General features: G+C 44.7%; 2 protein-coding genes across 3 annotated transcripts in view; one reads left to right on the top strand and one right to left on the bottom strand.

Moving 5' to 3' along the window:
* Window positions 1-9,554, top strand: part of TUT1 (terminal uridylyl transferase 1, U6 snRNA-specific) — a 233,739-nt gene extending 224,185 nt beyond the window's left edge. Inside the window, exon 10 of the mRNA XM_078660593.1 lies at window positions 6,520-9,554. Within this exon, the coding sequence (XP_078516719.1) occupies window positions 6,520-8,120 (1,601 nt within the window). The 3' untranslated portion in view covers window positions 8,121-9,554. The remainder of the gene's footprint in view (window positions 1-6,519) is intronic.
* The window catches only part of HNRNPUL2 (heterogeneous nuclear ribonucleoprotein U like 2), a 473,541-nt gene that overhangs the window by 106,054 nt on the left and 353,214 nt on the right, over window positions 1-14,273 (bottom strand). The window lies entirely within an intron of this gene.

Raw genomic sequence — 14,273 nt, 5'->3', positions numbered from 1 at the left:
TCTGCTCAGCAGATACAGCCATCAGATGCACGAGTGGGAGATACACCCTTCCGTTCTCCACCCGTACTTCCAGCAGTGGGGTCATCCGGAGATAGACCTGTTCGCAACAAAGGAGAACGCAAAATGCCGACTCTTTGCCGCCAGGTTCCCTCACCCACAGTCGCAGGGGAATGCGATATGGATGAACTGGTCAGGCAAATTTGCATACGCTTTTCCGCCAGCCCCTCTAATACCGCTGGTCGCAAGAAAGCTAAGGCAGCACTCCATGACTCTCATCCTGGTTGCTCCAACGTGGGCACGACAGGCTTGGTACACCACGTTCCTCGAACTCTCAGTGGTGCCGCATCAAAGACTGCGCCTCACGCCCAGTCTTTTGACGCAGAACCATGGAGACATTCAGCATCCAGATCCACATCAGCTCAACCTGGCGATCTGGCTCCTGAAGTCCTAGAGTTTGGATACCTTAACCTACCTCCAGAATGCATGAGTATCATCAAGGAGGCGAGGAAACCAACTACTAGAGCATGCTATGCTGCTAAGTGGAAGCGTTTTGTCATCTACTGTACGTCCAATGACATCAACCCACTAGATGCATCTATACCCAACATCATCTGCTATCTGTTACATCTCTACAAGTGCAATCTGGCGTACACTTCCATTAGGATACATCTCTCAGCCATAGCGGCTTATCTTCAGAACAGGCAGCACCTCTCTGTCTTCAGAGTGCCCGCCATTAAAGCCTTCCTTGAAGGTCTGAAGAGAGTCATTCCCCCAAGAACACCACCAGCTCTGGTGTGGAACCTCAACGTCGTTCTCACCAGACTGATGGGGCCACCATTTGAGCCACTGCACTCGTGTGAGCTCCAATTCCTTACGTGGAAAGTGGCCTTTCTGATAGCTATTACGTCTCTGAGGCGTGTCAGTGAGCTGCAAGCGCTCACCATACAAGAGCCGTTCATTCAAATTCACCCAAATAGGGTAGTGCTCCGCACTAACCCTAAATTCCTTCCTAAGGTGGTGTCACATTTTCATCTTAACCAAACTATTGACTTACCAGCATTCTTTCAAAACCCGCAAACGGTGGCGGAAAGAATGCTCCATACCTTAGATGTACGGAGGGCGTTGATGTACTACATAGACAGAACACAACCCTTTAGAAAGACAAAACAACTCTTTGTTGCCTTCGCACCACAACACAAAGGCAACCCAATTTCCAAAGCAGGGATAGCCAGGTGGATTGTTAAGTGCATCCAGATATGTTATCAAAAAGCCAAGCGCACTTTAACAATACCCCCCAGAGCGCACTCCACACGCAAACTGGGGGCATCCATGGCTTTCCTAGGAAACATTCCTTTAGAGGATATTTGCAGAGCAGCCACGTGGGTCACACCACATACCTTCACAAAACACTACTGTGTTGATGTGCATTCCAAGCAGCAAGCAGCTGTAGGACAGGCTGTTCTCAAGACACTTTTTCAGGTTTCTGCAGCTGGCACAGGCAACCGCCGCTGATGGAGGGACTGCTATGTATTCTATGCTAAGATATGAATTTAGCAGCCCACATGCCTCGAACTGAATATGCTACTTACCAGTATGCATCTGTTCTTGGCATGTAGGGCTGCTAACATTCATATCGCCCGCCCTCCTCCCCGGTGCCTGTCGCAGCTGCAGATATACTATTGTATTTATTCTTTAGCATGGACATCCTTTACACTTTTCACTCCATCTTCTGCCACAATGGCGAAAAACAATCTGGGGATGGAGCCGATGCCCATGCGCACTGTAGTCCAGGGGAGGAGCCACCTATCTCAGGATACTTCGAAGACTCTTCCAGGACAACAATGTGCAATCATCCGAGCCCAACACTAGGCGGCGATCTAATGCTAAGATATGAATGTTAGCAGCCCTACATGCCAAGAACAGATGCATACTGGTAAGTAGCATATTCAATCTCAAGGGGAAGGGAAGACCGAATAAGAATGCCTACCCCTCTGGAACCCGTAGTAAACCCCGAGTGTGCAACAAGACGATAGCCCCACCTATTCATCGCATGACAAGTATTACCCACTAAGTGCGTCTCTTGCAAAAACACAATATCCGGAGACAGTCGTCGCAGATATCGCAACACCACCCCCGTTTTATACGATCCCCCAAACCATTGACATTCCACGAAACGAACCTCAACCCATTACCCCCCATCCCAACATGTGACGCAGGAGCCACCCCACAAAGAGCCAGACGCTGAAAACAAGATTTGCAAACAGTACATCGCCTTGAAAGAAACAAAACACAACTACAAACACCCCACCAACCCACCCCCCAACGTCCAACACAACACCCCCCACCCTGCACCCCTGCAGTAGACTAAAAAGCCACCCCAACATGCAGTGTGCCTGTCGCCCAAACAATCCCATTCTACAAAAAGACCCCGAAGGAGGAAAGGGCCCTTGTCCCACCCGCCACCCCGAAGGAGGAAAAGGAGGGGGATACACAGAAAACATAAACCACACAACTACGGAACCCCAGCAGAAAGTGTCTTGTTACGGAGGCAGGGGCCAAGGTATTACTTTCAGCTCTCCACGCCACCCTCGGCTCCACCCGGGTGCTCGGTGGCATCAGTCAGGTTAGTCCGGTCCGGTAAGGAATCCAGCCAATCACTTACAGTCTCAGGCCGATCAAAGAAAAACGTTCGCTCATTGTACTCAACTCGCAACCTGGTGGGAAAAAGCATGGCATATTTCAGTCCCAAGTCTCGGAGACGCTTCTTGACTCCACGGAAGCCCATTCGCTGTTTCTGGACAAGCTGAGAAAAGTCTGGGTAGAAATTCACAGTGGCATTCTCAAAGGCCACCGGGCCCTTCACTCTCGAGGCCTGCAGGATAGCGTCTCGGTCCCTGTAGTGAAAAAGCTTGGCAACGATGGGCCTCGGCGGAGCGCCCGGCTTGCCCTTTCCACCCGGAACACGATAGGCACGTTCCACCGCAAAGAATTTGCTCAACCCAGACGGAGCAAGGTAGTTCTGAACCAAGTCCTCAACGAGGAGATCAACGGAGTGAGCCTCAGGATTTTCGGGAACACCAATTACACGCACGTTACAGCGTCGTGCCCTGTTCTCAAAATCCTCCAGACGATGGGACATAAAATCGTTCGCCGTTCTAAGATTGCCAAGCTCCGTCTGAAGCTCCGAGACGTCGGTCGTGAGACTAGTCGTCTTGAGGTCCAATGACTTCACTTTCTCATTGGTCTTAGACAGATCGGCCCAAATCAAGTTCACATCAATGGCCACAGTATCGATTTTGTGAGCCAAGCCTTCGTACTGTTGGCCGATAGTCTCCTTCATATTAGAGATGGCGCCCATGACGTCCTGTAGGGATAGCTCCGCCGAAGCAGCCATCGGGTCCCCCATTGCACTCGGGGTAGGAATGACGGCACCCGGGGACGATTTAGACTGGGTATACCGGTCCATGACATTAGACTGGACCGGGCCCCCACGAAGGGGAGTCTTGGTCTTACGTCTCTCTTGGTCCCCTCTGCCAGACATGGTGGAGAATGAGCCCCCGAGGGACCCTCGCGACCTGGTGAAAATGGCCGCTGAAAAAACAGGGCGCCACCGTCTAAAAGTCACCAGCGGAGGCTAGTCAAGGTGGGAGATGGCCCGGACAAATCCAAATCGAGCGAAAGGCTCCATTACACTTCTTCGTTGTTGGGTCAGCCACCGGCCAGACACATCGGTAAAGAGACGTAGTCAGAGTGAGAATCGAAACCGAAAGTTAAGGGGGGGACTCATGAGTTCAATCCCACTGCCGCTGTTGTTCAACTTGGACACGGCCTCAGAGCCTCGCCAAGTCCCGGGTGTGCCCCAAGGCGGGCCTCGGAAAGTTTGAGTCGACGTATCTTCGGTGCCCCTGGTCCAATTCAAAATCCGAAACCAGTATTAAGTTCAGCCCAGGTTCCTCTTCAATAATCCATTTAAGAATCCAGGATATTTTCAGGATATTTTGCCGGGAGTGGTGGGGGTCCGGAGAGCTCTGTGCTCACGCGGCCATCATGGATGCCCGCTAAGCTCCTCCTCCAACTTATTGTATTTTAATTAAGTATCTTGTTATGTGCTGGTGCCTCTGACCTCATAAAGAGTTCAGAGGATTGTGTTAGAAATAAATACATATATATTTTGATATACAACGTGTGTGGTGTCCTTTCACTTGGTATTAAAGGGATTGCATATGGTAAAACAGCTGGCTTCACATGCCCCCTTGAGTTTAGCCTAAGACTGCTTTGTCCATGCTACCACTAGGATAGCTGGTCTATAAGGTTGACTTTACAACCATCACCATAAGGGTTGTTTGGACTGGTGCAAGGTGCTCACTAGAATAGTGACCATCATATACCAGGCCAACTTCTCACAGCGAGTAGTACACTACTCCAGAACCCATATCATGATACAATAAATAGTTCACCACCCCCCTAAGAACCAAGCACCACGTGCCTGGATTCACTCTAATTGTTTCTCTGACCTCAACCCTGTAGAATATTCCAGTATCTTTCAGCTACATTTGAACTACATAAATACCAAATGCATACATATAGCTGGAGTCTTTTATCCCATTTGGCCCGTTGGGAAACAACAGCTCGATCTAGTGCCGCTGCAAACTGTGCCCTGCATGTCTTTCTCTTGCAATGGAAGATGACAATAACCGTGGAAATGAGTGATAGTTGAGGTCCTTTAAGGCATGGTAACCTCCAGAGAGCAAGCGGAATGAGCTGGAAACTTTCCCCAAACACAAGATATATAAGTTCCAGTGTGGGGACAGGAAAGCTGTATTCGTATGCTGGTATATTCCGGTTTGACACAGCCTCCTCAACAAAAAGGAGGCCATATTTTTTATACAACAAAACCACAGGGCCTAACTGGACCCTGTTATTCATCCGTTAACTCGTGAACAACATATCCCACGTACACAACATATGTACTTCTTAAGAAAGGGCTCATGATATGGTATGTGGATGGACCTGTAAACACGGAGGACCATTAATCGGTTTACAGGGGAAATGTTCAAAAGGGCCTGTGCATATTGACTACCACTGTAGCCTTGGGCAAGTTTTTGAAGTAGCTGCCCTAACCAATAATTGGGGTACATCTTGGGAACAGCAGATAACCTTTCTGTCAATCCAAACAAATCTGAAGGATTTCTAGTGGTGGTTTGTGAATGGTGAGCCACCTGGATGGAAAAAGGGCCATGCATAAAACATGCAAGGCTAAGAAAGCAGAATTTTCCCAAGCCATGGTAAGGCCTTTCTGATGGTCAATTTGTTCCTAGGTTGATTGGCAATGTCATAGTCATTGAACTGTGGGTGCACAATGTTTTTATGAAGTGAAATCAAAATTAGTTTTACAACATTCCTTCATTTGCGCAGTGTTGTCAGTTTCCTTATGTGCACTTTAGTTAGTGATTTAATTAATTTGACTCATTTAATTTCTTGTTTATATGCTACATTAGTTACTGCCACGTTATTTTATTCTGTTCAGATGTAATACTTTAAATGATAAGAATTGTATTTTTGCACATTAGGCATTCTAGTTATATGTTCTTTTGTCTTTTTAAATATGACATGGACTCATTGTATGTTTGTTTTGATTGCAGACTTGTAGTCGGATGCCTTTAACTCCTGTTTATCTTCCTGAATTCTGTATGGGATAGTCATAGCCCAAATATCGTATACCTTTATCCACAGTTGAAATTACGAACCCCTCAATAATCTTAACAACCCCTTCAATCTGTATCTGAATGTCCTCTTTTATTTTGCTTTTGTAAGGAACTATTCAGTAATGTGAGGTCTGACTCAACATCGTTGAAATATGATCTCTAATGTAATGCCACATGGTTGGGTTAGTCTGGGTCATTCTGACACTTTAGAAGGTATAACTTTCAAACATCTAGAGTCTACAAGACGTTCAAAATTCTTCTGCTGTTTACCAATTGCAGCACGTTCATTTGGCAGATTGGTAGCCCTATGAACTTTACATTAATGTATTTTTCACGATTTTCTTTTTTAGGAAATCTAGGAATTAATATAGTGTGAACGTCCCCACAAATATGTATGGCTCTGGAAAGGAACAGAGAAGAACTGGAATATAATTAACTGGCACTGGTTAATCTGTGATTGTAGCTTTACAACTCAATTCAATTAGAATTCAAACTTTAATCTTTCAAAACCGTAATGTTAAATTTAATTTACCAGCCAAAATGGGCCACATTTTCTAAAAGTTCTAGAATTGTTTTGGTGCATACATATTACATATATAAAATGCTGTTTCTAGTATGGAGTCTGTCATCACGATAATCAACCCTTAGTTTTGAAACTATCTGGTAATTGTATTTCTTCTACAATGAATCCTCCACAGATTTATAACCATAGAATAATTGCTGCTACCGAGTAGCATTAGTTGGGTAGATCTTTTGTTAATCTGTAGAACTGGATGCACTATGTATGTACTAATTTCTCTTTCCTTCTTTGCAGGTTCTCTGCTGTCAGAGTTTTTCTGCTTCTTTGCAGACTTTGACTTTGCTGGAACAGTTATTTCATTATGGGAAGGCCATGTGCTCCCTGTAGCTGACTTTGTGTCTACAGATGCCAACACCAAGCTGAAGCTTGGAGTTCTAAACATCCAGGACCCCTTTGAGCTTAGCCACAATGTGGCCAGCAATGTGAATGAGAAGACAGCACTGCGCCTGCAACGAAGGTGCCAGGAGGGAGCCAAGTACTGCCGCAGTTTGCAGTACCAGCGCAAGTCTAGCAAAGGCAAGGCATGGGGACTGACCCGGCTCTTTCAGCCCTCAGGCAGCACGGAGTCTTCACCTGTCCCCTCTTTAGCGGGAGAATTGGTCCCAAGTGGGCTAGAGATCCCTTTCCCCTTCAAAGTCTCAGTCTTATCAGAGGCAAGTCTAAAACAGTTGTCTGGCACAAGGGACATCCAAGGTGTGTGGTGGAACAAGGTGTGTGCCGGTCTGCAGTTTGTGTTGGAGCATGTGCTGAAATGCCACTTGACAGAAAATACTGACAAACTCCCTATTGATCCAAATGATGATGCAACCAAACAGTCAATTTTAACTGATCCTAAAATTGTTCTGACTAATCTCCAAGCCATGGATTCTGCAGACCGTCCAGCAAAAGCATTAGATTCAAAAACTACAGAGTTTCTGAACACTGAAAACATCTCTGACAACACTGATGACCACAATATCTCAGTGGTTCAGGACCCTCATCAGCAAGAGATTGCTTTGGATGTGACTCATGAGGAAACCACAAAGCCTCTTTGCCAAGAACCTCCATTTGTAAATGATCCCCACGCTACATTGTGTCTGGATCGTCAACAGATCCCTGCAGCTGTGACAGTTCCTCAGACATCTATATTATCAGATCCATGCCAGCTCCTTGTAGACAAGACCACCCCCCAAAGCTCAGTGCCTCTAGGCACACAACTTATCCCTGCCAATGTGATGGACTGCCAGAACAACATAATGAATTATCAGAACATTTCCCAGAACCTCTCCCATGGTACTATTTCCCAGACAAAGGATCTGCAAGGGAAATCTACATGTGTGACTGAGACCCAACCCAGGATGCCTGATCCCAAAATATTGGTGCCTCGTAGTGAACAGCAGCAATTAGGGACTAAGCACACTCTGGATGGGAAGGAGTCTGAGCTACCAGCACCCAAGAGGCAAAGGTTAGATAACCAGGAAATCCAGGCTGCAGAATTGAGCTGGCGCTGTGATCTGTGGCATCGGGTCTGGCTTGGGCGTCGAAAGATGCGGAGGGTGCTGCGGAACGCAGTAGCTGGTGCTTCTCTACCTGAGACTACCTTAGAGGCTGATTGCCTAGTGGTGGAAGGCAAGGTGACGGATGCTATTGTGTGTCAAGAAGGGCCTTCTGTGGTGTCTCAACCACTGCTGAGCTTCAACTTGGTAGTCAGTCGGGCAGGTTTAATGCAGGACTCCAGGATCAGCGCCACCTTCATACCCGTGCAAGATGAGCACCACCTTTTCCAGGACTTCTTTCACTTTCTAGAGATCTTCCTGCCCAAAATGGTGGAGCGGCATATTGAAAGAACAAACTGAGAATACCTCACTCCACAAAAGAGTATGGGAACTTCCTTGTCCTTTGTTGAAAGGGTTGCTCTTACCTCTAAACCATTTGTGGTTTGTGTTAACAGAGATCAGGTCTTCTGGTTCTCCTTCCTCGTTCTGTGGCTGTGTGCCAGTTATTCACTTACATACTATTCATTTCTCTTAGTCTTTTTTTCATCACACTTTCCAATGTCTTACTTTGCCCGTTTTATTAATATAATGTTCTTTCTTCAGTAGGTTTTCACAGTTGTTCCCTTTTACTTAAAACTCCATTTCTCTATCCCTGGTAACTCCATTTCACTATTACCATCATCCACTCAGCTTCTTGGCCTTTCTCCTTTTGTTTTAGGTTTTCCTTCCCTCAAATTTCACTTTCATTCACATCTTTCTCTTTCATTTGTGCCTCTTTGTTGCTCTCTGTATTTTTCCCTCTGACTAGCAGGCTGGCCCATTCTATTTGCCGACATTTCAACAAGGGATAAACACCAACACGCTCTGGACACCAATGTTGATTGCCTTTTTTAAAGGGGGGAGGGGGGGTCCTTGCTGCCCTGACAACAGGCGTTTCACCACCCGCGGCTCTGTTTAATTAAGCGCTGCCATGCAAAATGTCCTTCGGCATAAAAAGCGCAGGCCAAAGTCTGCATAGCAGCCCAGTCATCTCCTTTAGGCTTTTCTATATTGCCTGGGTGTAAGCCTAATACTTTGATCTTTCCTGTGTTCTTTTCTCTTTCTTCCTTAAGTACCTTTCCTCTGTTTTTTCTGACTTCTCAATCTCTCCAATTCTTATCACTCATTTGTCTTGCTTAACTTCTTTTTACCCATGCTTTATTACTTTCTTTCCACCTTGACTTTCCAGCTTTATTATTTATCTCTATGCCTTCCCACTTGTCTGTCAGTTGTCTTTTTATTGCCTTGAGTGTCTTTGTTATGCCAACTCCTCCTTTCTTGTTTCCACTCACTCGCTCATTTATTTGTCATCCAATTGTATTCTCTCCAATGATGCAGACACTGCAATCAGTGTAGATGTCAAGGCCTTGTAATGGTAGCTTCTATCACCATCTTAGGTTTTCACTTACAAGGTCCGAATTGTTTGGATATAGGAATCCTTTTCCAGTTTTCCCAAAGATTTGAAGCCTAGCCTTCGAGATTATCCATTCGGATCTCCTAGTTGATGATAGTCCTGTCCCAGTGCATCATGGTGAGTTCCAGTGCTCTAGCTTGCGCTTTCCCTCAGCCATAGAGCTCTGACTCTAGTCTCAAGTATTTTACTTTGGACCCCAGATACTGATCTCTGACCTCTTCTTCCTGCTGCTGTGCAGATATATTATGCAGACTTGTTTCTATCCGTAGAACACGTTTTGTTAATATAGGGGGCAAATGCAGAAAGTTGCTTTTTGATTAAAGAATGAATTTAACAATGCAGCTTTCTTGAAAATGATTTGTAAAAAATCACCAGACAACAATACCATTACTATCCAGCACGTGCTCTACCAAAGTAATTAAACAGCTGCATCTTCTCTATATTTGAAAATGTTTGCAAAACTGGGCTGGCAGTTGGTTCCGTAGAGTGGGGTCCGCGATACTGTGACATTTTCCACCAAATATGGGCTGATGCCACTTAGGAACAACCAACTTATGGTCTATAGTTGATTGAAAAACTTGTGGGTTCCTAGACCTGAAACAACCGGACAAATAGACACTCATTACGAATGGGCTGTTAATCAGTGATTGTAAAACATTTGGTATTCTTGGACTGAATAACAGGACAAATAGATGGGCCCCCATTACGCAAGGGCTGTTGATTGGTTCATCGTTTATCACACCCGATAAAATGTGATTGTGCTGAGTCAGAATTTATCAGGTGCAATAAACTACCACCAACTTACGGGTTTTTCTGCATACTCCATATTCATGAGAAACACCTTCTTAAAGCAACTAAAGTCAATAACAGATGATTTTAACAGAGTTGAAATAACATCTAGAATTTTTTTTTTAATTCAAGGACATTTTATTGTTTTTCCGAATATTAAAATATCGGAAGAGAGACATGGGCATATATCACATTTGATGTATTGCTTATAACGATTAACCATTGTAGATAATCAGGCAGTATAGTAGTAGTATAGGCTATATCACGTTTCTCCTGTCACCAATGATTATTGCATTAGTTAGGTGAAAGAAGTCATATTGCAGATTCAGAAGGAATAGATATGTGCACAGATAATACTTTATATCACCAGTGAGTTCATAGACATAAAGGAGAGAGACATGAGCTCATATCTATTTCAAACACCTAGTTGAGATATAACATTGTATGGTAAGTGGGCTATCATGGTGTGTCAGGGTGGGATTATTTAGCTATAAATGGGATGTCTCTCACAGTGGGTCATCTTTTTGCATATGTTGATCCATTTTATCACATAGATGTTTGAAGATTTGTGTGCAAAATTAATTGAATATCATATTGTTGACTTTCCTTGGGAAGCATAGCCATGCTCAACATTTGTGAAAGGATATGAATTTGGGGCCTTTACACTCTCATAGTACTGTATTATCTCCCATGCGCAGGGCCAAATCCATTAATCCTAGATCTTTATGATTCAAGGAGTGTGTTGTAAGGAGGATTCAAGGTGGGTGATGCAGATACTTGCAATGAAATCGTACAGAAATCAAGTTTGAGCTGGACACGTGCGATTGTATACTGTTCCAAACGTGTTGCACATATTTACAGTCCAAGAATATATGTGAGAAGTCCCTTGTATGTTCTACTCTATTCCTACATTCATTAGTCCTTAGTAGTGCTAGTTTTATTTATTCTATAGGGTGTCCATTTGGTTCAGTGTATTGTTCAGTCTGCATTGAGCTAGAACTTTTTTTAAAGTACATCATACATAAATCTTTTTGAATATTAGCATCACAGACAAAAACATAACACATCATACTGAAAGGGGTGCATATAGTGAAAACTGATGTATCACTTTGTGTAGAGGGTTAAAAGATCATAACAGTTGCCTCCACCATTACATTTTGTCACTTTCACACAGATCTCTCTAGTGTGCATAGTAAACGTAGAACTGTAATATGCTGGACAGTTTAGACAAACATACATAGGGCATCAGTATTACATTAATTCCAGAGGGTGTGTCCTCCGTGATGGTGGCATTCTCATCTTGCTTCAGGGCTAGTTAGGTCCTATGGGGAGCCCATATGTCTCAGTGTCAGGCCTGCAATGCTTGTATTCAGCATAGTTCTCAGCTCCTTCGTTACAGATCGCTACAAATCTTGGACGATGGACTTCTCATTCAACATCTCAACAGTCTGCGCTTTGCTAACAATAGTAGTACAGCCACCAATCTCCTCGTAAACTTGGAGAGTGATTTATTTTATCCTAGCAGTGTAACCATCGGGACGCAGTCCACACTTATTCAAATATGTCACTTTTAATATGCACCACCTCCTCCCATACTATCTAATAGGTGGACACTCCAAGCCAAGTGGAAGAAGCCTGCTGATTTGTACATACATCAAGCGTGTTGGGCAGAGCAATCTGGATTACTTTTGTGCAAATAATTGGGACTGCAGTACAGCCTAAAAATAAGTTTGGCTTGACCACAACAATATTTACATTTCTCTAGGTCTACATCCATCCCCAATTCAGCAGCCCATTTTCTTTTAAGGCTCTATGGTAGGGTGAGGTGCAGTGCTCTGTGTATACTTTGTAGAGCTTAGAGACCCTTCCACGCTCACCAGGGCTCATGATTAGCTGTTAGCAGGATAAACTCATATGTTTAATCCGTAGAAGAGAGTTATTTCACATCACTGGAGAGGCACAATCAAAGTTAATCCAATGTGTCTATAGGTGTTGTTGCCCTGGTATCCATGAACCAGTTTAATGAATTAAATTTACCATCAGTAAATACGGTCCCATTTTAGTATCTCCATTGCTACTCAGTCTGCGAACCACCCCCTTGTCAAGGGTAGGGAAAGACGGGGATTATTCAGTATAGGGAGTGCCAGAGAGTATGGTGGCTCTTAGCAGCTCTGTTCGCCGTTATCCACAAGGGCCAATTGATGCACCACACCATTTGTGTAAGCAATGTCATTTTAGGGTCCGCAGTTCTTCTGTCTCTGCTTAGTTGGCTTCGATCAGGAGGTGCAGTGCATGGCAGTTTGTCTGATACCAGAATACGTCATAGTGAGATTGTGCAGCATGGTAGCATCTTTCTAAATCCGGCACTAAAAATACTCCTTTTTCATAGGGCAATGTTATAGCCTCCTGGCTTAGCCTTGAAATATGCCCTCTTCACACCAATCTAGACAGTAGAGATCTCGGTTTTAAGTAAAAAGCCTTCGCAAGTCGGACGAGAATGTAATGGAACAGATAAAGGAATTTTCACAGCATCTTAATCATCACTATTCTGTCTGCGGTAAACAGAGACAGCATTATCCAGCACTGTAATTGATCACACAATTTGTCTACAAAAGGACTAAAATTATCTTGTTTTACCATTTGTCTGTCTCTGGTCAGTGAGACACCTAGAAGCCTGACCATGTTCCTCACACCTGCATAGCAGTACTCTGACTGTAGGTCTTGGAATTGAAGCCATCAGATGGAACACCTCTGATTTTGACCAGTTGATACAAATGCTCGACATTTCCTCAAAATGAATTATTTAGTCTATAACTGGCACAAGGTTTTATCTCTGGTTCTTCATGAACAACATAATGTTACCTGCATATAGTGATAGTAGGAGATGCTTATTCAGAAATGTTATACCTCTGTGTAAGTGTCTTTCCCATAGTCAGGATACCAACACCTCCTACTAAATTAGGTACCTAGTTTCCTTAGGACTGCAAATAAAGAACAAGTTACTTACCTTCGGTAACGATATATCTGTAAGAAACATAGGTTAGTTATAGATTCCTTACCTTAGGATTACCCCCAGGCTTCAGACTGTATCCGGAAAGTTTTCCATCAGCAGTACCCCTGCGCGTCGTGGTCGCCGGGATGATGTCCCGGTAGCTACATAGATGCCACCCTCGCACGCTGACGTCAGTTCTCTACACGACTTTCCACGCCAGAAGAGCGGAGCATGCAAGACACTGACCACTGGTGCACAAAACTAGGGCCCTAAAAGGAAGTCCTTAGCCCTAGAAGTCAGTTCGCTGAACGGGTAGGATGGGTGGGGCAGGAAGGAATCTATAACTAACCTATGTTTCTTACAGATATATCGTTACCGAAGACAAGTGACTTGTTCATCTGAAAGAAACAGTTAGTTATAGATTCCTTACCTTAGAATAGATAGCCCAGCAATACCAACCCTGGAGGTGGGTCTGCAAACCAAGTTCACACCAGAAAGTCCTGGTGCACAGAACAGCCAAAGCAGCTCTCTCTTTGGACGTTACTGTTCAGGCAGTAGTGTTTGGTGAACATGTGCAGCGATGCCCATGTAGCTGCCTCACAGATATAATTTAGGGCGACTCCTCGTCGCAAACCAGTAGTAGCTGCCGTCGCCCTGGTGGAATGGGTGCGCAGCCCCACTGGAGGCTTCTTCTTTGCCAAAGAATAGCAGGCTTTGATGCCCAGAACGACCCACCTAGAAATGGTCCGTTTGTGCACGGCCCAACCTTTCTTAGCGCTGATGTAACCAATGACGAGCTGGTCATCCACCCGGATTTGTTTGGTGCCATCCAAGTAGAAGGAAAGCACACGTTTTGGATCCAGATGGTGGAGCCTCTATTCCTCTTTTAAAGGATGCGGAGGCAGAAAGAAGGTGGGCAAAGTGATAGTTCGGCCAATGTGGAAAGAAGTAACCACCTTGGGAAGAAAGGAAGGTCTAGTTCCAAGGACAACCTTGTCTGGATGGACAGCCAGAAAGGGAGGCTTGGAAGAAAGAGCTTGTAGCTCACTCACCCTGCGTGCAGAGGTGATGGCCACCAGAAAGGCAGTTTTCAGAGTGGGAAGTCTGAGAGGGCAGTCATGTAGCGGCTCAAAGGGAGCGCACATAAGATTGGTAAAAACCAAGTTCAAGTCCCACTGAGGCATTACGAAGGGAACAGGAGGAAAAAGATGAGTAATGCCCTTAAGGAATCTATTTACAACAGGGGACTTGAAAAGAGAAGGCTGATCAGGAAGCCTAA

The sequence above is a fragment of the Lissotriton helveticus genome, chromosome 9 (genome assembly GCF_964261635.1).
Source record: "Lissotriton helveticus chromosome 9, aLisHel1.1, whole genome shotgun sequence".
NCBI classification, from domain to species: Eukaryota; Metazoa; Chordata; class Amphibia; order Caudata; family Salamandridae; genus Lissotriton; species Lissotriton helveticus.
The sequence above is the reverse complement of the archived record's forward strand: the minus strand, read 5'-3'. Positions and strand labels throughout refer to the sequence as shown.